Source organism: Oncorhynchus kisutch, linkage group LG17, assembly GCF_002021735.2.
Source record: "Oncorhynchus kisutch isolate 150728-3 linkage group LG17, Okis_V2, whole genome shotgun sequence".
Lineage (NCBI taxonomy): Eukaryota > Metazoa > Chordata > Actinopteri > Salmoniformes > Salmonidae > Oncorhynchus > Oncorhynchus kisutch.
Window position 1 is genome coordinate 8,105,066 of NC_034190.2, and position 24,301 is coordinate 8,129,366.

The following is a 24,301-nucleotide window of genomic DNA, read 5'->3' on the forward strand; positions in this document are numbered from 1 at the left end:
TAAGTAGTGCACTACGTAGGGAATACACTACTGCTGTATTTGGGATGCAAATCCATTTACATTGAACAAATAAAACACGGTGTCAAGTGGAGCAGGCAAATGAGAAGATCTTCCACTAATACTTCACACACCCTATTCCCTACATAGTGCACTACTTTAGACCAGGGTCCTATGGGCCCTAGTGCACTATATAGGGAATAGGGTGCCATTCGGATGTGAGCCACAAACTGACCACTGATCCCAAGTCAGCAAATGTGATATTGACCAGGTTAAGAGGAGGGAACAGCCAGGTAACGAGGGTGATCGAAGGATGTGATATTGACCAGGTTAAGAGGAGGGAACAGCCAGGTGACGAGGGTGATCGAAGGATGTGATATTGACCAGGTTAAGAGGAGGGACAGCCAGGTAACGAGGGTGATCGACAGATGTGATATTGACCAGGTTAAGAGGGAACAGCCAGGTAACGAGGGTGATCGACGGATGTGATATTGACCAGGTTAAGAGGAGGGAACAGCCAGGTAACGAGGGTGATCGACAGATATGATATTGACCAGGTTAAGAGGAGGGAACAGCCAGGTAACGAGGGTGATCGACAGATGTGATATTGACCAGGTGAAGAGGAGGGAACAGCCAGGTAACGAGGGTGATCGAAGGATGTGATATTGACCAGGTTAAGAGGAGGGAACAGCCAGGTAACGAGGTGATCGAAGGATGTGATATTGACCAGGTTAAGAGGAGGGAACAGCCAGGTAACGAGGGTGATCGAAGGATGTGATATTGACCAGGTTAAGAGGAGGGAACAGCCAGGTAACGAGGGTGATCGACGGATGGTGAAGGGGTAAGAAGTGTAAAAAGGGAAAAACAAAACTCCACAAGTAATCATGTGCAAATCCACTTTAAAAACAGTCAAAATATTCAAATCAATGGCACTGATTTAACATGAACAAAACATTAAAGTACATGAACAGTAAATACCATATCTTCCTTCCATCCCTCTCTACCTCCCTTCCTCTCTCTCTACCTCCCTCCCTCTCTCTCTACCTCCCTCCCTCTCTCTCTACCTCCCTCCCTCTCTCTCTACCTCCTCCCTCCCTCTCTCTCTACCTCCCTCCCTCCCTCTACCTCCCTCTCTCTCTACCTCTCTCTCTACCTCTCTCTCTCTCTCTCTACCTCCCTTCCTCTCTCTCTACCTCCCTTCCTCTCGCTCTACCTCCCTTCCTCTCTCTCTACCTCCCTCCCTCCCTCTCTCTCTCTCTCTACCTCCCTTCCTCTCTCTCTACCTCCCTTCCTCTCTCTACCTCCCTCTCTCTACCTCCCTCCCTCTCTCTACCTCCCTCCCTCTCTCTACCTCCCTCCCTCTCTCTACCTCCCTCCCTCCCTCTCTCTACCTCTCTCCCTCCCTCTCTCTACCTCCCTCCCTCCCTCCCTCTCTCCCTCCCTCTCTCTCCTCTCTCTCTACCTCTCTCTCTACCTCTCTCTCTACCTCTCTCTCTACCTCCCTCTCTCTCTACCTCCCTCCCTCCCTCTCTCTACCTCCCTCCCTCTCTCTACCTCCCTCCCTCCTCTCTCTAGCCTCCCTCCCTCCCTCCCTCTAACCTCCCTCCCTCTACCTCCCTCCCTCTACCTCCTTCCCTCCCTCTCTCTCTCTCTCTCTACCTCTCTCCCTCCCTCTCTCTCTACCTCCCTCTCTCTCTCTCTACCTCCCTCCCTCCCTCTCTCTCTTCTTACCTCCCTCCCTCTCTCTCTCTCTACCTCTCTCCCTCCCTCTCTCTCTCTCTCTACCTCCCTCCCTCTCTCTCTCTCTTTACCTCCCTCCCTCTCTCTCTACCTCCCTCCCTCTCTCTCTACCTCCCTCTCTCTCTCTCTATCCCTCCCTCTCTCTCTCTCTCTACCTCCCTCTCTCTCTCTCTACCTCCCTCTCTCTCTCTCTACCTCCCTCTCTCTCCCTCCCTCCCTCTCTCTACCTCCCTCCCCTCTCTCTCTACCTCCCTCCCTCTCTCTCTCTACCTCCCTCCCTCTCTCTCTACCTCCCTCCCTCTCTCTACCTCCCTCTCTCTACCTCCCTCCCTTCCCTCTACCTCCCTCCCTCTCTCTCTACCTCCCTCCCTCTCTCTACCTCCCTCCCTCTCTCTACCTCCCTCCCTCTACCTCCCTCCCTCTCTCTACCTCCCTCCCTCTCTATCTACCTCCCTCCCTCCCTCTACCTCCCTCCCTCTCTCTCCTCTACCCTCCCTCTCTCTCTCTCTACCTCCCTCTCTCTCTCTCTACCTCCCTCCCTCCCTCTCTCTCCCTCCTCTTCTCTACCTCCCTCCCTTCTACCTCCCTCCCTCCCTCTCTGTCTACCTCTCTCCCTCCCCTCCTCTCTCTCTCTACCTCCCTCCCTCTCTTCTCTCTCGCTACCTCCTCCCCTCTCTCCACCTCCCTCCCTCCCTCTCTCTACCTCCCTCCCTCCCTCTCTCTCTCCATCTCCCTCCCTCCTCTCTCTACCTCCCTCCCTCCCTCTCTACCTCCCTCCCTCCCTCTCCACCTCCCTCCCTCTCTACCTCCCTCCACCCTCCCCTACCTCCCTCTACCTCCCTACCTCCCTCCCCTCTCTCTCTACCTCCCTCTCTCTCTACCTCCCTCTCTCTCTACCTCCCTCTCTCTCTACCTCCCTCCCTCCTTCCTTCTCTGTGTCTCTCTAGTGTAGTGATTTAGTGTCCGTGTCTGGTGAGATCAATAAAATCAAGGTAAGGTACCCGTCAACAGGTACAAAATGAACAAGAGAAGAAACTGGTTCAAAAATAACCCCAGGAAGTGAAAACCCCGATACAAAAACAACGTAGCCATCTACTACACCCAGGCGGTGCACAACAACACAATTTAGTGGCGTTAAGAGTAGGTGAAATGCAGGTACATTTGTCAACTATGTTAACTATGGTAAAACACTGTTAAAGTATTTAAATCTAAAACAATGAAAACTTCACAAAAAATTGTCTCACTATTAAAAAGGAAGACAGTTAAGAAATTAAATAATTAATGGTTAGAATTGGGATTCCCTGATTACAAAAAAATGTCATCAAAGACATTAAAGGGGCATTAAACTCTCAGAATATGTCAAAAATAAAATAACAATTAGGAGGGTCAAAGGCACTTAAAATACATTTGAGTAAAATTAAAAATCTTATTTCTGATGTTCCTCAAAAAAACAAAAAAAATGTTCTTTATGGTTTACGCAATAGTAAAAATGAGTTAATTAGAACCATTTCCCACCATGCAGTGTAACATCTTGCATGAGTCCTAAATGTCACCCTATTCCCTATATAGTGCACTATTTTTTGACCAGAACCCAAAATGTGGTCTTGTCAAAAGTAGTGCACTACATATGGAATAGGGTCCCATTTTGGACACACATTGTTGTGTCAGATCAGGATAGCAGACACATTTTTTCCTTCCCGACAGAAAGCAGGGATTGTGAAAGGTCAGAGAAGGGTCAATGTGAGTGACAGAGACATTCTCTACAGTCTGGTGTCTGAGGGAGTCGTTGGCCCTCGAGGTGCTGGGAACATTTCCAGAACATTCTACTGGGGTAAAAACACAAAACAGGTCTAATAACTAAATTAAAATGTTTTAAAATCTATTTTTACTCAAGAGGGAGAGAGAGAGAGAGCAGTATTGCTTGTATCAACACATTTGGTTCATTCCAAGGACGAGCAGAAAACCGAATTCTGTGGTAATTCAATCAATTTGGAAATAAAAGCACAAAGGGCTTTTTAAAAGGGACTAATGTCAAAATCGAAATTGATAAAATAAACTTGGTTGATTAAAACGTTCAGCTGTGAAACTGTAAGTAAAGTTATCTATTATGCCTCTGTATTTACACACAGTACGGTGTTAAGACTAGCTTAACCTCAGGTCACTGATATCTTACTGGTGTTGAACAATAGACCGATTAGAGTGTAGGAACTACAAGTCCCACAAGGACCTAGTGAATCGCCTGACACTTCTTCTTCTTCTTCTCTCTCTGTGTGCATGATGTACCAGCCACCCTCCACTTCCCTGGTACTACCCTCTGCAGTGTCACAATGATGCAGGGTTGTGTGCCAAATTGCAACCTATTCCCTATAGGCCCTGGTCAAAAGTAGTGCACTATGTAGGGAATAGGGTTCTATTTGGGACTCATTGTCAGTGTTCTACATTTCAATCTCTCAAACAGAACTTCCACAATCGCCGTCTGTATTCTTTGCTCTCTCTTGATTTCATTCCTTTATCTGATCATTCATCACACAGTGCCTTCTATTCTGGTATCACAAACTCACACTTCTGTGGTGCTGCTTGACAAAGCTCTCCTGTCTCCCTATCACCCCCCTCACCACCTCCAATCTATCCTGCCTTGGAGCAGGGATGTCCACCTCCCTCACAACTCTCTCCTCTGCCCTTGGGTTCCTATCTCTGTTCTCAGCCATCAGGGACCGGTGCCTCTCCCAGTCCTCTCCCATCAGGCTGCTAACGTCACTCAGGTCCCCCAGGTGCCCCACCGAGTCGCACTTCTCCAGGTCCGAGGCGATGGTCTGGAGGCTGATGACAGACATGGAGTCTGACCCTGCCTCCCCCCTCTCCCTATGACCCCAGCCCTGCTCTCGGTGTCTCTCCACCCACTGCCTGGTCTTCTCTCCATCAGCCCAGTCCTTCTCCTCCAACCCTCCTCCTCCGCCACATGCTCCTCCAACCTGAACCCCGACAGCAGCTTTGACGTCAGCCTCCGCCCCCACTGGGGAGCTCCGCCCACCGCAAGCTACTGGGCGGGCCCCCTTGGCTCGGACACGCCCCCTCTGGGCATGGATCTGCTCGCTGATTTGCTCCAGGTTGCGCAGGGCGACGGAGTAGCGCATTTTTACTCTTGCAACGCGTTCTTCCAGCTGCACCACCTTTGCCTTGTGTTCCTGTAAAAAAAAAGGAAGTTGAAGTAAACAGGATTTGTACCCCCCCCAAAAAAATGTTCACTGTTTTTTCTTTTAAAGTAAGTGTTCTTGGGTGAGCCCGCTTGTCGAAATCTTGAGAATAGAACAGTGTTATTTTTAATGCTGAGCAGTGCGAGTCTCTCGCGGAGCCGGTCTGCTTTATGCACTGGTTTAGTTGAAATAAAAAAACGGGAGCTTCTCAAACTAACGTGTTGCTTAAAACATGGCCGATCAGAAAGAGAATGGTCGTAGCACCAAACCATGAGGGACACCGCAGCTTTATAGTGGACTCAAGCAGTTGTGGACTCAAGCAGTTGTGGACGCAAGCAGTTGTGGACTCAAGCAGTTGTGGACTCAAGCAGTTGTGGACTCAAGCAGTTGTGGACTCAAGCAGTTGTGGACTCAACGCAAGCAGTTGAAGTGTTGCTGTAACATCACACTAGCAGATTGATACAGATAGAATGTACCGACTATCCTACAGCGAGTACGATCGTGAACTCATTTAGAGAGATAAGCTTCTACCCTATGGGTCATTCTGTCTGAGACGAGGCTACTCACCTCTAGTAGGTGGTTGAACTGAGCCTTGAGCTCGAAATAAGGTTTGGACTTGATGATGAACCTCTTGAGGGATTTCTGGAGGGTCTGGACACGTTGTTCTGCCTCCTGGCACAGCTGAGTGACCCGCTGGTGCTCCCTCTCGCTCCGCAGCCGCTCCTCCTCTGCCTCGTTAACCTGGGGAACACACACACACATACACACACCATCAGCAGCCGTCGGTCATGCCTTCGGACATCAACCCACCGTCACTCTCTCTAGGCGTCTCTGTCCCCATCAATCATCAGCATCAACACACTGGCACTTTAACAAGGAGAAAAGAAACAACAGTTATTTCACCTCACACCATCCCTCACACAGTCCCTCACACAGTCCCTCACACAGTCCCTCACACCGTCCCTCACACCGTCCCTCACACCGTCCCTCTCACACCGTCCCTCACACCGTCCCTCACACAGTCCCTCACACCGTCCCTCACACCAACCCTCACACCGTCCCTCACACCGTCCCTCACACCGTCCCTCACACCGTACCTCACACCGTACCTCACACCGTCCCTCACACCGTCCCTCACACCGTCCCTCACACCAACCCTCACACCAACCCTCACACCGTCCCTCACACCAACCCTCACACCAACCCTCACACCGTTCCTCACACCCACCCTCACACCGTCCCTCACACCAACCCTCACACCGTCCCTCACACCAACCCTCACACCGTCCCTCACACCTACCCTCACACCGTCCCTCACACCAACCCTCACACCGTCCCTCACACCGTCCCTCACACCGTCCCTCACACCAACCCTCACACCGTCCCTCACACCGTCCCTCACACCGTCCCTCACACCAACCCTCACACCAACCCTCACACCAACCCTCACACCAACCCTCACACCGTCCCTCACACCGTTCCTCACACCAACCCTCACACCAACCCTCACACCAACCCTCACACCGTCCCTCACACCGTCCCTCACACCGTCCCTCACACCAACCCTCACACCGCCCCTCACACCTTCCCTCACACCGTCCCTCACACCAACCCTCACACCGTCCCTCACACCGTCCCTCACACCTTCCCTCACACCAACCCTCACACCGTCCCTCACACCAACCCTCACACCAACCCTCACACCAACCCTCACACCGTCCCTCACACCGTCCCTCACACCGTCCCTCACACCAACCCTCACACCGTCCCTCACACCGTCCCTCACATCAACCTTCACACCAACCCTCACACCGTCCCTCACACAGTCCCTCACACCGTCCCTCACACCAACCCTCACACCGTCCCTCACACCGTCCCTCACACCGTCCCTCACACCAACCCTCACACCAACCCTCACACCGCCCTCACACCAACCCTCACACCGTCCCTCACACCAACCCTCACACCAACCCTCACACCAACCCTCACACCAACCCTCACACCAACCCTCACACCAACCCTCACACCAACCCTCACACCGTCCCTCACACCGTCCCTCACACCGTCCCTCACACCAACCCTCACACCGTCCCTCACACCGTCCCTCACACCGTCCCTCACACCAACCCTCACACCAACCCTCACACCAACCCTCACACCGTCCCTCACACCGTCCCTCACACCGTCCCTCACACCGTCCCTCACACCGTCCCTCACACCGCCCTCACACCAACCCTCACACCAACCCTCACACCAACCCTCACACCAACCCTCACACCAACCCTCACACCGTCCCTCACACCAACCCTCACACCGTCCCTCACACCAACCCTCACACCGTCCCTCACACCGTCCCTCACACCGTCCCTCACACCGTCCCTCACACCAACCCTCACACCGTCCCTCACACCAACCCTCACACCGTCCCTCACACCAACCCTCACACCGTCCCTCACACCAACCCTTACAACAACCCTCACACCGTCCCTCACACCGTCCCTCACACCGTCCCTCTGGGAGGAACAAAGCATTATTAAGGCATCAGCAGCCCTACCAGCTGTTAGGTGATGATAATACCTGGGTGAGAGTCCCTCTCTTCGGCCTCCCGGGTGGTGCAGTGGTTAAGGGCACTGTACTGCAGCGCCAACTGTGCCATCAGAGACTCGTAACCGGCCGCGACCGGGAGGTCAGTGGGGCGACGCACAATTGGCCTAGCGTCACCCGGGTTAGGGAGGGTTTGGCCGGTAGGGATATCCTTGTCTCATCGCGCACCAGCGACTCCTGTGGCGGGCCGGGCGCAGTGCGCACTAACCAAGGTTGCCAGGTGCACGGTGTTTCCTCCGACACATTGGTGCGGCTGGCTTCCGGGTTGGATGCGCGCTGTGTTAAGAAGCTTGGTTGGGTTGTGTGTCGGAGGACGCATGACTTTCAACCTTTGTCTCTCCTGAGCCCGTACGGGAGTTGTAGCGATGAGACAAGATAGTAGCTACTAAAAAAAAACGATTGGATACCACGAAATTGGGGAGAAAAAGGGGCAAAATTTTAATTAAAAATTAAAAAAACTACACATCTCACACACATATATATACACACACACACACACACACACACACACACAGACAGAATAGATATATATACATACACACACGTTAAGTGGCCTGTGAATCACTTCCATAGCAGAACAGAATAGCGGCACTCCATTACATGAGAACGAGGACGTCCGACAATGATCTTTACAAAGAGTACTGGAACACATGAATTAAGCACAGAGAGTGTCCGTCCACCTGCACCATGCTGGGAGACATAGTAAACAGACACCCTTAAAACATCCACTCCGACGAAGAGGCTTAACGTTTCACACGGGACCTGATTCAACTACACTACTTGTAGGATGAAGAGATTGATAGTTCTCACACTCTTTCCCCTCCACCATCATTCACCGTCTACCATAGATAAGCTTTAGCCACTAGTAAGCTAGTGATTATCTAGTACTGAGATAATCAACTCCAGGACTGGGTCATCACATCAAATTTTGTCACATGCACCCAATACAACACCTTACTGTGAAATGATTACTTATAAGCCCTTAACTCGATTTCTTGAACTGCATTGTTGGTTAAGAAAATATTTACTAAATAAACTAATAACGAGGCTATATACAGGGGGTACAGGAACCGAGTCAATGTGTGAGGACACAGGTTAGTCGAGGGAATTTGTACATGCAGATAGGGGTAAAGGTAATTTGCATAGTTAATAAACAGCAAGTAGCAGCAGTGGGGGGGGGGGGGGGGGGGGGGGGGGGGGGTTAGTTGTTCAGGAGTCTTATGGCTTGGGGGGTAGAAGCTGTTATGGAGCCTTTTGGTCCTAGACTTGGCGCTCCGGTACCGCTTGCCGTGCGGTCGTAGAGAGAACAGTCTATAACTTGGGTGACTGGAGTCTTTGACAATTTTTAGGGCCTTCCTCTGACACCGCCTGGTATAGAGGTCCTGCATGGCTGGAAGCTTGGCCCCAGTGATGTACTGGGCCGTTCACACTACTCTCTGTCATTCTCTAGTACAGAGAACATCTCTGTACCAGGTCTGAATCAGTCCGTGCTGAGAAAGAGAGAATTAAAAATAAAAACAGAAGTGTTTCCGCCCTCCATGTCTTCTTATCGGTCTGCCATAGACCTGTCCTCTGTCTACCATAGACCTGTCCTCTGTCTGCCATAGACCTGTCCTCTGTCTGCCATAGACCTGTCCTCTGTCTGCCATAGACCTGTCCTCTGTCTGCCATAGACCTGTCCTCTGTCTGCCATAGACCTGTCCTCTGTCTGCCATAGACCTGTCCTCTGTCTGCCATAGACCTGTCCTCTGTCTGCCATAGACCTGTCCTCTGTCTGCCATAGACCTGTCCTCTGTCTGCCATAGACCTGTCCTCTGTCTGCCATAGACCTGTCCTCTGTCTGCCATAGACCTGTCCTCTGTCTGCCATAGACCTGTCCTCTGTCTGCCATAGACCTGTCCTCTGTCTGCCATAGACCTGTCCTCTGTCTGCCATAGACCTGTCCTCTGTCTGCCATAGACCTGTCCTCTGTCTGCCATAGACCTGTCCTCTGTCTTCTTATCGGTCTACCATAGACCTGTCCTCGGTCTGCCATAGACCTGTCCTCTGTCTGCCATAGACCTGTCCTCGGTCTTCTTATCGGTCTGCCATAGACCCGTCCTCGGTCTACCATAGACCTGTCCTCGGTCTGCCATAGACCCGTCCTCTGTCTTCTTAACGGTCTACCATAGACCTGTCCTCGGTCTACCATAGACCTGTCCTCGGTCTTCTTAACGGTCTGCCATAGACCTGTCCTCGGTCTTCTTATCGGTCTACCATAGACCTGTCCTCTGTCTTCTTATCGGTCTACCATAGACCCGTCCTCGGTCTACCATAGACCTGTCCTCGGTCTGCCATAGACCCGTCCTCTGTCTTCTTAACGGTCTACCATAGACCTGTCCTCGGTCTACCATAGACCTGTCCTCGGTCTTCTTAACGGTCTGCCATAGACCTGTCCTCGGTCTTCTTATCGGTCTACCATAGACCTGTCCTCTGTCTTCTTATCGGTCTACCATAGACCTGTCCTCGGTCTACCATAGACCTGTCCTCGGTCTTCTTAACGGTCTACCATAGACCCATCCTCTGTCTTCTTAACGGTCTACCATAGACCTGTCCTCGGTCTACCATAGACCTGTCCTTGGTCTACCATAGACCTGTCCTCAGTCTTCTTAACGGTCTACCATAGACCTGTCCTCGGTCTTCTTAACGGTCTACCATAGACCTGTCCTCGGTCTACCATAGACCTGTCCTCTGTCTTCTTAACGGTCTGCCATAGACCCGGCCTCGGTCTTCTTAACGGTCTACCATAGACCTGTCCTCGGTCTACCATAGACCCGTCCTCTGTCTTCTTAACGGTCTGCCATAGACCTGTCCTCGGTCTTCTTAACGGTCTGCCATAGACCCGGCCTCGGTCTTCTTAACGGTCTACCATAGACCTGTCCTCGGTCTACCATAGACCTGTCCTCTGTCTTCTTAACGGTCTACCATAGACCTGTCCTCGGTTGACCGATGTCTGTTAAATGATTTGAATTCAATTTAGTTGTGGGGGTTTTCAGCCCGACGCGCTGTTTCTCTAGAGAGAAGTCAAGAACTATGTGGTACGCTGAAGGGAGTTAGGCAAATATTCAACCTAGTTTAGCAACAAAATAAACAAACGCGGTAATTAACTACATGATCCATAATCCATTGCGCCTGTTATTTCCGTCTCGGACAGAGATGGATACACTTTAAAGCCTGCTACCTTAAATTAGATACACAGACTGTACGAGAGAGGACTGTAAACAACACAAAGATGAGAGAGGACTGTAAACAACACAAAGATGAGAGAGAGGACTGTAAACAACACAAAGACGAGAGAGGACTGTAAACAACACAAAGACGAGAGAGGACTGTAAACAACACAAAGATGAGAGAGAGGACTGTAAACAACACAAAGATGAGAGAGAGGACTGTAAACAACACAAAGATGAGAGAGAGGACTGTAAACAACACAAAGATGAGAGAGAGGACTGTAAACAACACAAAGATGAGAGAGAGGACTGTAAACAACACAAAGATGAGAGAGAGGACTGTAAACAACACAAAGATGAGAGAGAGGACTGTAAACAACACAAAGATGAGAGAGAGGACTGTAAACAACACAAAGATGAGAGAGAGGACTGTAAACAACACAAAGATGAGAGAGAGGACTGTAAACAACACAAAGATGAGAGAGAGGACTGTAAACAACACAAAGATGAGAGAGAGGACTGTAAACAACACAAAGATGAGAGAGAGGACTGTAAACAACACAAAGATGAGAGAGAGGACTGTAAACAACACAAAGATGAGAGAGAGGACTGTAAACAACACAAAGATGAGAGAGAGGACTGTAAACAACACAAAGATGAGAGAGAGGACTGTAAACAACACAAAGATGAGAGAGAGGACTGTAAACAACACAGAGATGAGAGAGGACTGTAAACAGCACAATGATGAGAGAGGACTGTAAACAACACAAAGATGAGAGAGGACTGTAAACAACACAAAGATGAGAGAGAGGGATAGAGACAGTTCGTGAAAGTATACCTCATCTACTTTGAAGAAGTAGTAAAATGATTTGGTCAGACAGCTCTGCAGCATCGTTAGACAGGCTAGCTAAATAAGATGACTAAAGACAGTACAGTATGGGGAACTCAGAGATAACACTGTCTGGCTGGCTGAGCAGAGTCGAGTATGACATTAAAAATAATAAGGTCTACCCCACGTGGACCTGACAGAGACAAGGGAATATTTTCAACGTTTTGGCAATTGAATGTCCACTATTTTGGCCTTTGGAATTTCCATTTTTTTTAAATCAAATCATTTTAATGTCAATTTTTCATAATACATTTGTTGACATTTTTTGTTGTTGTCGAAACTGAAATTGAAAACCTTGATATTTAAAAATAATAACCAAACAAACGGACCTCAAAAAGCACTAATCTCTCACTAATCTCTCACTAATCTCTCACTAATCTCTCACTAATCTCTCAGCACTATTAGCCACAAGTTTTCACTGTCTAGTACAAACCAACTCCTGGACTTTGGGTTGAAGTACTAATGGGTTTTTCTTTCTACCCGGTAGTTAACCCCTCACCTGCCATACCATGTCTGAATCAGTCGCTGATTAGAAGGAGAAAATGAAACCAGAAGTGTTGTTTCGGCCCATCAGAACCAGAGTTGAATAGCCCTGGTCCTGTATTCACAAAGCACTTCGGAGATCAGCACTCCTGGTCTGCCACAGCTACAACCTGTCCTCTCCCTGTACCTTGAAGGTCCCCCTCCTCTCTCCCTGTGCCTTGGAGGTCCCCCTCCTCTCTCCCTGTGCCTTGGAGGTCCCCCTCCTCTCTCCCTGTGCCTTGGAGGTCCCCCTCCTCTCTCCCTGTGCCTTGGAGGTCCCCCTCTTCTCTCTCGCTCTCTCTGTACCTTGGAGGTGGCGTGGTTGAGCATCTCCTGCCAGGTGGGGTCCAGAGTGTTCCTGTCTGCCAGGAGCCCCTGCTCTGCCACGTACACCATCTCCCTGGCAGCCGTATGCATGGAGACGGCTCTCTCGTACCGCAACGCTGCCTTCTGCGTCTCCTGCTGGGCCTATGAAAACAACAACCAATCTTAGTTCAGCTGAGGACACTACAATGAATCATAGTAAGAGACACACCACAACCAATCATACGACAAACCAATTACTAAGGGACGAATCCTTATTTACAGTAAAGTTCAAATGTAATTCCCATTGACATCAATCCATGACTAAATGAAAATCAGATTTAAATGGAAGTTAGAATTAGCCTCTAAAATCAGGAGAATGATGTTGATGGTGACAGGAAAACAGGAAGTCTCCAGATCACCAGCTATAAAACAGGAATTCTCCCCATCACCAGCTATAAAAGAGGAAGTCTCCCCATCACCAGCTATAAAACAGGAAGTCTCCCCATCACCAGCTATAAAACAGGAAGTCTCCCCATCACCAGCTATAAAACAGGAAGTCTCCCCATCACCAGCTATAAAACAGGAAGTCTCCCCATCACCAGCTATAAAACAGGAAGTCTCCCCATCACCAGCTATAAAACAGGAAGTCTCCCCATCACCAGCTATAGAACAGGAAGTCTCCCCATCACCAGCTATAAAACAGGAAGTCTCCCCATCACCAGCTATAAAACAGGAAGTCTCCCCATCACCAGCTATAAAACAGGAAGTCTCCCCATCACCAGCTATAAAACAGGAAGTCTCCCCATCACCCATCACCAGCTATAAAACAGGAAGTCTCCCCATCACCCATCACCAGCTATAAAACAGGAAGTCTCCCCATCACCCATCACCAGCTATAAAACAGGAAGTCTCCCCATCACCAGGTATAAAACAGGAAGTCTCCCCATCACCCATCACCAGCTATAAAACAGGAAGTCTCCCCATCACCAGCTATAAAACAGGAAGTCTCCCCATCACCCATCACCAGCTATAAAACAGGAAGTCTCCCTATCACCCATCACCAGCTATAAAACAGGAAGTCTCCCCATCACCAGCTATAAAACAAGAAGACGGCAGCAACAGCTACAAATCATAGAGAAGTGAACCATGAAAATAGCTGATCCTCATCGTATTCTAGTCATTCTAGTTGGTAAATTATGTCACAGCCAGAGAGGGGGAAGATTTGTCCATGTTGGTTTAGGGAGAAGGAGAGGGGCACTTCGAGACGAGGTGTAGGTCCCAAGTGGCACACTATTCCCTATATATAGTGCACTACTACCCTTATAGGCCCTGGTCAAAAGTAGTGCACTATAAAGGGAATAGGGTGCCATTTGGAACACGGCCAATGTGACTCAGAATCCCAGGAGGGGATGGAGCCGGAGAGAGGCCGCATCAGCAGGAGGGGTCGGGGCTGGATAGACGCACAAGGTTGCCCAAAGTTTAGGGTCGTCAGGCAAAGATTGATGACTGCTTCACTCTTGAACACCAGTTCTAATAATTTTTGTGACACGGTTCCCTTGACTGTCTGTCTCGCTCAATAGCAGTCAGACGTGTGCCAGGTCGAACCAAGCAACTGTTTTGAGGACAGAATAATAAATACAGTGCCTTGCGAAAGTATTCGGCCCCCTTGAACTTTGCGACCTTTTGCCACATTTCAGGCTTCAAACATAAAGATATAAAACTGTATTTTTTTGTGAAGAATCAACAACAAGTGGGACACAATCATGAAGTGGAACGACATTTATTGGATATTTCAAACTTTTTTAACAAATCAAAAACTGAAAAATTGGGCGTGCAAAATTATTCAGCCCCCTTTACTTTCAGTGCAGCAAACTCTCTCCAGAAGTTCAGTGAGGATCTCTGAATGATCCAATGTTGACCTAAATGACTAATGATGATAAATACAATCCACCTGTGTGTGGGGCGGCAGCGTAGCCTAGTGGTTAGAGCGTTGGACTAGTAACCGGAAGGTTGCGAGTTCAAACCCCCGAGCTGACAAGGTACAAATCTGTCGTTCTGCCCCTGAACAGGCAGTTAACCCACTGTTCCCAGGCCGTCATTGAAAATAAGAATGTGTTCTTAACTGACTTGCCTGGTTAAATAAAGGTACAATTAAAAAAAAAAAAAAAAACAAGTCTCCGTATAAATGCACCTGCACTGTGATAGTCTCAGAGGTCCGTTAAAAGCGCAGAGAGCATCATGAAGAACAAGGAACACACCAGGCAGGTCCTTTTTTAAATCAAACAACAACAAAAAAGTGCTTGGTTGTCTTGTCTCCTGAATAGACGTCGACGTAGTTAACATCTAAATGCCTGGGAAATTATACCGCCCAGATTATTTCTACTTTTCTCCTCTACAGGGCCTTCAGAAAGTAGTCGCACTCCCTTGACTTATTCTTATTCCACATTTTGTTGTGTTACAGCCTGAATTCAAAATGGATTGAAAAATGAAAAGCTGCGATGTCTTTGAGTTAAGAAGTATTCAACCCCTTTGTTATGGCAAACAGAAATAGGTTGGAGGACGAAAAATGTGCTGAACAAGTCACATAAGTTAACATGATTTTTGAATGAGTACCTCAACTCTGTACCACGCACATACAGATAATTGTAAGGTCCCTCAGTCGAGAAGTGAATTTCAAAAAACACATTCAACGACAAAGACCAGGGAGGTTTTTTTTCAATGCCACGCAAAGAATGGCACCTATTGGTAGATTAAATAAATAAGCAGACGCTGAATTTCCCTTTGAGCGAAGTGATTGGTGAAGTTATTAATTACACGTTGGATGGTGTATCAATACAACAAGTCACTACAAAGATACAGGTGTCCTTCCTAAATCAGTTGCTGGAGAGGAAGGAAACCGCTCAGGGATTTCAACATGAGGACAACATGAGGACAAGGGTGACTTAAAACAGTCAGAGTTTAAATGGCTGTGATAGGATGAAAACCACAGACGGATCAACAACATTGTAGTTACTCCACAATACTAACCTAAATGACAGAGTGAAAAGAAGGAAGCCTGTACAGAATAAAAATATTCCAAAACATTCATCCTGTTTTGCAACAAGAAACTAAAGTAATAATGCAAAATATGCGGGAAGGAAATTAACTTTATGTCCTGAATACAAAGCGTTATGTTTGGGGTAAATCCATTACAACACTGAGTACCACTCTCCATATTTTCAAGCATAGTGATGGCTGCATCATGTTATGGGTATGCTTGTCATCGTTACGCCCTGGGGAGTTTCAGGATCTACGTAAATGAGCTAAGCACAGGCAAAATCCTTGAGGAAAACCTGGTTTAGTCTGCTTTCCACCAGACACTGGGAGATTAAGTCACCTTCCATCAGGACAATAACCTAAAAACAGTTGGAATTGCTCACCAAGAAGACACTGAATGTTCCTGAGTGGCCGAGTTACAGTTTTGACTTAAATCTACTCAAATCTATGGCAAGACCTGAAAATGGTTGTCTAGCAACGATCAACAACCAATTTTAACAGAGCTTGAAGAATTTTGAAAAGAATAATGGTAAAATGTTACATAATCCAGGTGTGGAAAGCTCTTAGAAACTTACCCAGAAACCCTCACCGCTGTAATCACCGCCAAAGGTGCTTCTACAAAGTATTGACTCAGGGCTGTGAATACTTATGTATATTAAGTATTTCATTTAACACATTTTGCAAAATTTCAAAAAAACAAAACATGTTTTCACTTTGTCATTATGGGATATTTGAGCATTCATGGGTGAGATTTTTTATTTTTATTTTAAAGATATAGCCTGAATTCAAAATAGATAAACACAACTATTATATTAATTATAAATTCAGGTCTAACACAACAAAATGTGGAATAAGTCAAGAGGCGTGAATACATTCTGAAGGCCCTGTAATTCCACGTTGACGTTATGGGGTTTGTGTATAAGTCAGTGAAAATACATCTCAATTTAATCCATTTTAAAATGAAGCTGTAACAACAACAAAATGTGGAATAAGTCAACGGGAATACTTTCCAAAAAGGAAAATGTAGATTTACATTGGTCACACGGTGCCAGTTTCCTTAAGCACAGACACAGAAACAGACAGACACACACAGACACAGACATAGACAGACACACAGACACAGACATAGACAGACACAGAGACAGACATAGACAGACACAGAGACAGACATAGACACAGACATAGACAGACAGATGACATAGATGACATAGACACAGAGACAGACACAGAGACAGACAGACAGACATAGACAGACAGACACAGACAGACATAGACAGACAGACAGACACAGACATAGACACAGACATAGACACAGACATAGACACAGACATAGACACAGACATAGACACAGACATAGAGACAGACATAGACAGACATAGAGACAGACATAGAGACAGACATAGAGACAGACATAGAGACAGACATAGAGACAGACATAGAGACAGACATAGAGACAGACATAGAGACAGACATAGACAGACACAGACAGACACAGACACAGACACAGACATAGACAGACACAGACAGACACAGACACAGACATAGACACAGACATAGACACAGACATTAGACACAGACATAGACACAGACATTAGACACAGACATTAGACACAGACAAAGCTAAATGTCTAGAAGAAATGCTGATCCCAGTGTCTTCTCCTTTCCTCTGCTGCATTGGCCGTGAGGTTGGTTGCTGCTAACCAGATCACATTTCCAATCCATGATTTACTTAATTGGTTTCAATTAGATCCCTGAGGGTTACACGAAATATTTCCATTAGTTCTAATTACAGTTTGGAAATACCCTTCGCAACGTTGATTAAACATGGACTGGCACTCGTGCCCCGTTTCACCAAGGGACCTCAGACTGGGGTGAAAAGTTCACCTTCCAAAGGTTAAATTGTTTTACGTAATCAATAAGGATGACTCATTAGGCGGCTTCGTGTACTACGTCTATAACAACAACTTGGAAGGTTAAATTCATATAAGAATCTTAATGAAATGTTGTTGTTTTTTACACATTCATGTGTGTGGATTAAGTTATGCAAATATACAGTGCCTTCGGATCGTATTCAAACCCTTTGACATTTTATTATGTTACACACTTATTCTAAAATGGATTAAATACCTTTTTAAAAAGTCCTCAGCAATATACACACACACACAAAATATCCCATCATGACAAAGCGAAAACAGTTTTTTTTTTAATTTGTAGAAAATGTATTAAAATCAGAAATACCATATTTACATAAGTATTCAAACCCTTTGATATGAGACTTGAAATTGAGCTCAGGTGCATTCTGTTTCCATTGATCATCCTTGGGATGTTTCTACAACTTGATTTGAGTTCACCTGTGGTTAATTCAATAGATTGGACATGATTTTGGAAAGGTATACACCTGTCAATATAAGGTCCCTCAGTTGACAGTGCACGTCAGAGCGAAAATCAAGCCATAAGGTTGAAGGAATTGTCCGTCAAGCTCCAAGACAGGATGTTGTCGAAGCACAGATGTGGGGAAGGGTACCAAAAAATGTCTGCAGCATTGAAGGTCCCCAAGAACACAGTGGCCTCCATCATTCTTAAATGGAAGAAGTTTGGAACCACAAAGACTCTTCCTAGAGCTGGACGCCCAGCCAAACTGAGCAATCGGGGGAGAAGAGCCTTGGTCAGGGAGGTGACCAAGAATATGATGGTTCCTCTGGAGATGGTTGGCCTTCTGGAGGGTTCTCCCATCTCTGCGGCACTCCACCAATTAGGTCTTTATGGTAGAGTGGCCAGACGGCAACCACTCCTCAGTAAAAGGCACACTTGGAGTTTGCTCGCTTGGAATTTGCCAAAAGGCACCTATAGACTCTCAGACCATGAGAAACAAGATTCTCTGGTCTGATGAAACCAAGATTGAACTCTTTGGCCTGAATACCAAGCGTCACATCTGGAGGGAATCTGGCACCCTCCCTACGGTGAAGCATGGTGGTGGTAGCGTCATCTTAATCCTGTATTGATGCTTTGCTTGTTTGATGGTTAGTCTGAGGGCATAGCGGGATTTCTTATAAGGGTCCGGATTAGTCTCCCTCTCCTTGAAAGCAGCAGCTCTAGCCTTTACCTCGATGCGGATGTTGCCTGTAATCCATGGCTTCTGATTGGGGTATGTATGTACAGTCACTGTGGGGGCAACGTCATCGATCCATTTATTGATGAGGCCGATGACTGAGGTGGTGTATTCCTCGATGCCATTGGATGAATCCTGGAATATATTCCAGTCTGTGCTAGCAAAACAGTCCTGTAGTGTAGCATCCGCATCATCTGACCACTTCCGTATTGAGCGAGTCACTGTTACTTCCTGCTTTAGTTATTGCTTGTAAGCAGGAATCAGGAGGATAAAATTTGTCAGATTTGCCAAATGGAGGGCGGGGGAGAGCTTTGTATGCATCTCTGTATGTGGAGTAAAAGTGGTCTAGGATTTTTTTCCCCCCCCTGGTTGGACATGTTGGTAAAAATTTGGCAAAACTGATTTAAGTTTGCCTGCATTAAAGTCCCCGGCCACTAGGAGCGCCGCTTCTGGGAGAGCATTTTCTTCTTTGCTTATGGCCTTATAGAGTTCGTTGAGTGCGGTCTTAGTGCCAGCATCGTTTTGAGGTGGTAAATAGACTGCTACGAATAATACAAATGAGGACTCTCTTGGTAGATGGTGTGGTCTGCAGCTTATCATATGGTACTCTACCTCAGGTGAGCAATACCGAGACTTTTTTAAATATTAGACATCGCGCACCAGCTGTTATTGACAAAAAGACACACACCCCCACTCGTCATCTTACCAGAGGTAGCGTCTCTGTTCTGCCGGCGCATGGAAAATCCCGCTAGCTCTACATTGTCCGTATTTTCGTTCAGCCACTTCTCTGTGAAACATAAGATGTTACAGTTTTTAATGTCCCGTTGGTAGGATAATCTCCATAGTAGGTAATCAATTTTATTTTCCAATGATTGCACGTTAGCAAGAATGGAAGGCACTGGGAGTTTACTCGCTCGCCTCCGGATTCTCAGAAGGATCCCCGCTCTGCGTCCCCTTTTCTTCACGCAAAAGGCATGGATCTGGGCCTGTTCCAGTGAAAGAAAGCAGGATATCCTTCTCGTCAGACTCGTTAAAGGAAAAAAAAATCTTCCAGTCCGTGGTGAGTAATCACTTTTCTTATTTTTTTTATTTTTTACCCCCTTTTCGTGGTATCCAATTGTTAGTAGTTACTATCTTGTCTCATCGCTACAACTCCTGTACGGGCTCGGGAGAGACGAAGGTTGAAAGCCATGCGTCCTCCGAAACACAACACAGAAGCAGCCTCCAACCCGGAAGCCAGCCGCACTAATGTGTCGGAGGAAAACACTGTGCACCTGGCAACCTTGGTTTGCGCGCACTGCACCCGGCCCGCTACAGGAGTCGCTAGTGCGCGATGAGACAAGGATATCTCTACCGGCCAAACCCTCCCTAACCCGGATGACGCTAGGCCAATTGTGCGTCACCCCACGGACCTCCCGGTCAAGGCCCAGCTGCGAAGGAGCCTGGGCGCGAACCCAGAGTCTCTGGTGGCACAGATAGCACTGCAATGCAGTGCCCTAGACCACTACGTCACCCGGGAGGCCCAGTAATCGCTTATCTGAAGTCCAGAAGTTATTTTTGGTCATAAGAGACGGTAGCAGCAACATTACGTACACAATAAGCTAAAAAATAAAATTACACAAAACGCAAAAAACATAAAATAGCAGAGAATGTAAAATGTCAGCCATGTTCTTCGGCACCATTTTTCCCCAAAAAATGTTTTGCTTTGTCATTATGTGGTACTGTGTGTAGATTGAAGTCAAGGGGTCTGAATACTTTCCCGAAGGCACTGTAGGTTGACAGAGGCTGGGTAACTAAATGGCTATTTTGCCACACCAGAGATAATATTAAAAACCTTTCGATGAGCACCCAAACACCACTCAAAACACACATCCAGTCCGACACACAACCCCACACAAACACCAACCTCTTTGGCTAGTCTGCGGGCTTCGTAGTAGGGCCTGGCCTTCTCAATGCAGGTCCCTAGCTGGGAGCCCTGAGCATTGAGCTTCCTGGCTGAGTCAGTGAGGATCCTCCTGTAGCTGGACCTAGCATCCTGAAGGGGAGAGAGACATTCCCCAGTTAACCTCATAGCGCAGTAATGTAATTGATAGGCTACCATCAAATTATATCACTTCAATAACAATCCTCAAGAGGTCTTCACAATAGACCTTGAGGCAAGGGAAGTAAGTCATCTCATGCACACTGCTTCTCTGACCTCTGCTCAATAACAACATGTGGAAAGGTAAACCTTTACATTACTGTGTGCAGTGAATTAAGAGTGTGTTGACGAGGACCTTGCGGCTTAGTGAGACCTGAATCACATGACATTATCTATGTCAACACCAAGAGAAAGAGTGAGTAGGCTACGCCCCAAGAAAGACAGCTTCTAAAGTATAGCACTAGCATACACTGGGTATACCAAACATTAGGAACACCTTCCCCTTTTTCCCTGTTGGGACATGTCGAAAGCGTGCTGGCCCTTGTTGACTCCAACGCTCCCCACAGTTGTGTCAAGTTGGCTGGATGTCTTTTGGGTGGTGGACCATTCTTGATATAATATGGGAAACTGTTGAGTGTGGAAAAACCCAGCAGTGTTGCAGTTCTTGTATGTGTGGCCTTCTGAATGGCAACAAAACACAACCCATGTCTCTATTGTCTCAAGGCTTAAAAATCCTTCTTTAACCTTTCTCCTTTCCTTTATCTACACCGATTGAAGTGTCGATAACATCAATAAGGGATCATAGCTTTCAGCTGGAGTCACCTGGTCAGTCGGTCATGGAAAGAGCAGGTGTTTTTTATGTTTTATAAACTGACTATCAGTCATACAGACACCGTACCATGTTGGGTTGTGTGGCTGATCTGATCTATTTGTTCCAGAACAGACTTAGACTCCCCAGACATGTTAGATTTCATTCTGGGTTATGAGGCTAGCTGACAAAAAGCTCACTCACATCCAGTTTCAGTTCCACCTTGTTGATTTCATCACTGGCCTGATTGAGGTGCTCTAGCTCCTCCTGGGAGAGAGGGAGAGAGAGAGAGAGAGAGAGAGAGAGAGAAGGAAAAAAAGGGCAAATATTTAGTATTGGGACTGGCCTTCATCACAATAAGAGAGAATGTTTCATATTGGGTTTGGCCTGGCCATAAACTTCATTACAATAAGTATGAAATAAATCCCTGTGAAATTGTGGAAGCCATTTGCAATGCAGATGTGGGATTTAAATTGCATTTAAGCTAAATGATGCAAGAGTCTGCCATACTGACATTTAGTTTTGTCTATGGTTATTTACAGCTAATGTCGCTATATTGACAGCGGAATATAAGCAGTATGGAGCATGGGTTTGCAATGACAAACATGAAAGAAGTCAGATACTGTACCGGCTGCTGTACTACAGACACGTTTAATAAAATTCTAAACTTGCCTGAATTCTAGGGTCCAATTCCTCTTCATATTTGCCTTCTTCATTAGCAGCATCAACATTTTTCCCAGTGTCACCATCATCCTCACACTCTGTTTTCATGTTGTCCAGAGTGTTTTCGTTCCCTCCCCCTTCTCTCAGGATGCTGTTGTCCCCATCCTCAGCCTCTTCGCCGGGGGTCTCCTCGCGTATGTCCGACGGATCGGGACCCCCGGAACCGAATGGACTTTCACGCGAGCTCCCTGGTTCCATTCGTGGCCGACTGTGTTTCGGGGGTTTGCTCGCCCAGAGGTGAAGCATCCATTTATGCAAGTCGTATAAATGTACAAATACGTGCTACGTGCACCACATGTCGGAAATTCACGTTTGCAATGAGCAACTATTCCTAGCTAAACTAGCAGCTAGGTCTCTGTTGTTAGCTAGCTAAATGCTGTCATCAAGGCATTGCTTTAATTGGCTGGATAACTAGCTAAGGTTAGCTAGCTATTAGCTGGTATCGCGCTGAATTTGCAGGTAGGTGACCAACTCCACTTGCTCCATTTACACCAGATCACGTCATTACATGATCTGTCCCGTAGCTTGAACCAGTACAATTACTTTAGACAAACCGGTCCTTCTGACTTCTTGTCATAATATGACTTTTGCGATAAAAAATCAGCAAAAAAAACATACGTTTGAAGGCATTAAACATGTATATGGCTGTCAAACAAGCTTTGTATCAATCCCCCTGCCCTGTGTTGAAAGCACTTGGTGTCGAATGTATCAGCTGTGAACATTTTTTGAAATGGCTTCATTGATATGTTTGATTTAATCATATCATACAGTATTTTTGTTTAAACATTAAATGCATTTAATAGCAGACTTGCATGTTAAATCCCCACATTGTTATGCATGGCTCTTCTGTAATTACATTTACTGAACCTTTATTTAACTAGGCAAGTCAGTTAAGAACACATTCTTATTTACAATGAAGGCCTACACCAGCCAAACCCAAACAATTCCATATGGAACTCACTGCCAGGTGTGATACAGCCTGGAATCAAACCAGAGTGTCTGTAGTTAAGCCTCATAGTACTGAGATGCAGTTCCTTAGACCACTGCGCCACTCAGGAAATGCATACAACTCATGTCTGAATAGTTCTGGTAATGCATAAAATTACAGGGATTGCAGGCTGTCTTACATGTCTTCTTATCATTTGTCCCACCGACCCAAAAGGAGACAATGGACAATAGCAACAACAAAAACAAAGTACTTGCAGTTGCGTACTCCATTTAGTCTTTCCCAATACCAGTCACTGTAGCCTGGGTACCAGTCTTTTCTAGCCAACTCATTATGGAAAAATATTATTTAATGTAAATATATCCTTATTCCTTTTCCTCTCTTGATCCCTCTCTCATGCCCCTTCTGTTTTCCTCTCGTAATCCCTTTCTCATGATAACACAGAAGGGGCAAGTGTGACTCTGTCATTTCCAGAACCTCTTGACTTGTCCCTGCGGGGGAAACCACAATCACTCTGTGAGCCACGTTCTGCCACACCAGGCAGCCCCTGGAGAACAGATACAGACAGAGAGAATTTTGTGTTAAAAGTGATAAGACACGAGCCTGCGCCCCAAAATAGCACCCTATTCCCTATGTAGTGCACTACTTTTGACCAGGAAGGTCAGACAATATTGCTACATGTTAGGCTAATGATGGTAATGGAATTGTAACATTTGTTGATCTACCACACGTTTTATTGGTTCGAAACGAGGATGGATAGAAGACGGTAGCCAGGCTAATTCATTTAAGAGTATATTTTATTATGCACGGTTAATCACTGCTCCCCACAAGAAAGCAGAGGTAATGTCTCTTGAGCTGGAGCCTACATCATAGGTTGGAATTACACCTCAGTTCCTCCCTTGTTTCATTACAATTTTATTTATTTATTTTATTTTACCTTTATTTAACCAGGTAGGCAAGTTGAGAACAAGTTCTCATTTACAATTGCGACCTGGCCAAGATAAAGCAAAGCAGTTCGACAGATAAAACGACACAGAGTTACACATGGAGTAAAAACAAACATACAGTCAATAATGCAGTATAAACAAGTCTATATACAATGTGAGCAAATGAGGTGAGAAGGGAGGTAAAGGCAAAAAAGGCCATGATGGCAAAGTAAATACAATATAGCAAGTAAAATACTGGAATGGTAGTTTTGCAATGGAAGAATGTGCAAAGTAGAAATAAAAAATAATGGGGTGCAAAGGAGCAAAATAAATAAATAAATAAAAATTAAATACAGTTGGGAAAGAGGTAG

General features: G+C 46.6%; 1 protein-coding gene across 1 annotated transcript; it reads right to left on the reverse strand.

Annotated features, from left to right (window-relative positions):
- Positions 1-2,584: 2,584 nt before the first annotated feature.
- Positions 2,585-22,758, reverse strand: LOC109908487 (SH3 domain-binding protein 5-like). Its single transcript, XM_020507142.2, has 6 exons — positions 22,008-22,758; positions 21,540-21,602; positions 20,513-20,641; positions 12,462-12,623; positions 5,499-5,672; positions 2,585-4,922 (listed from the first exon to the last, which is right to left on the reverse strand). The coding sequence occupies exons 1-6, from the start codon at positions 22,302-22,304 to the stop codon at positions 4,287-4,289; spliced, it is 1,461 nt and encodes a 486-aa protein (XP_020362731.1). The 5' UTR covers positions 22,305-22,758; the 3' UTR covers positions 2,585-4,286.
- Between the last annotated feature and the right edge of the window lie 1,543 nt (positions 22,759-24,301).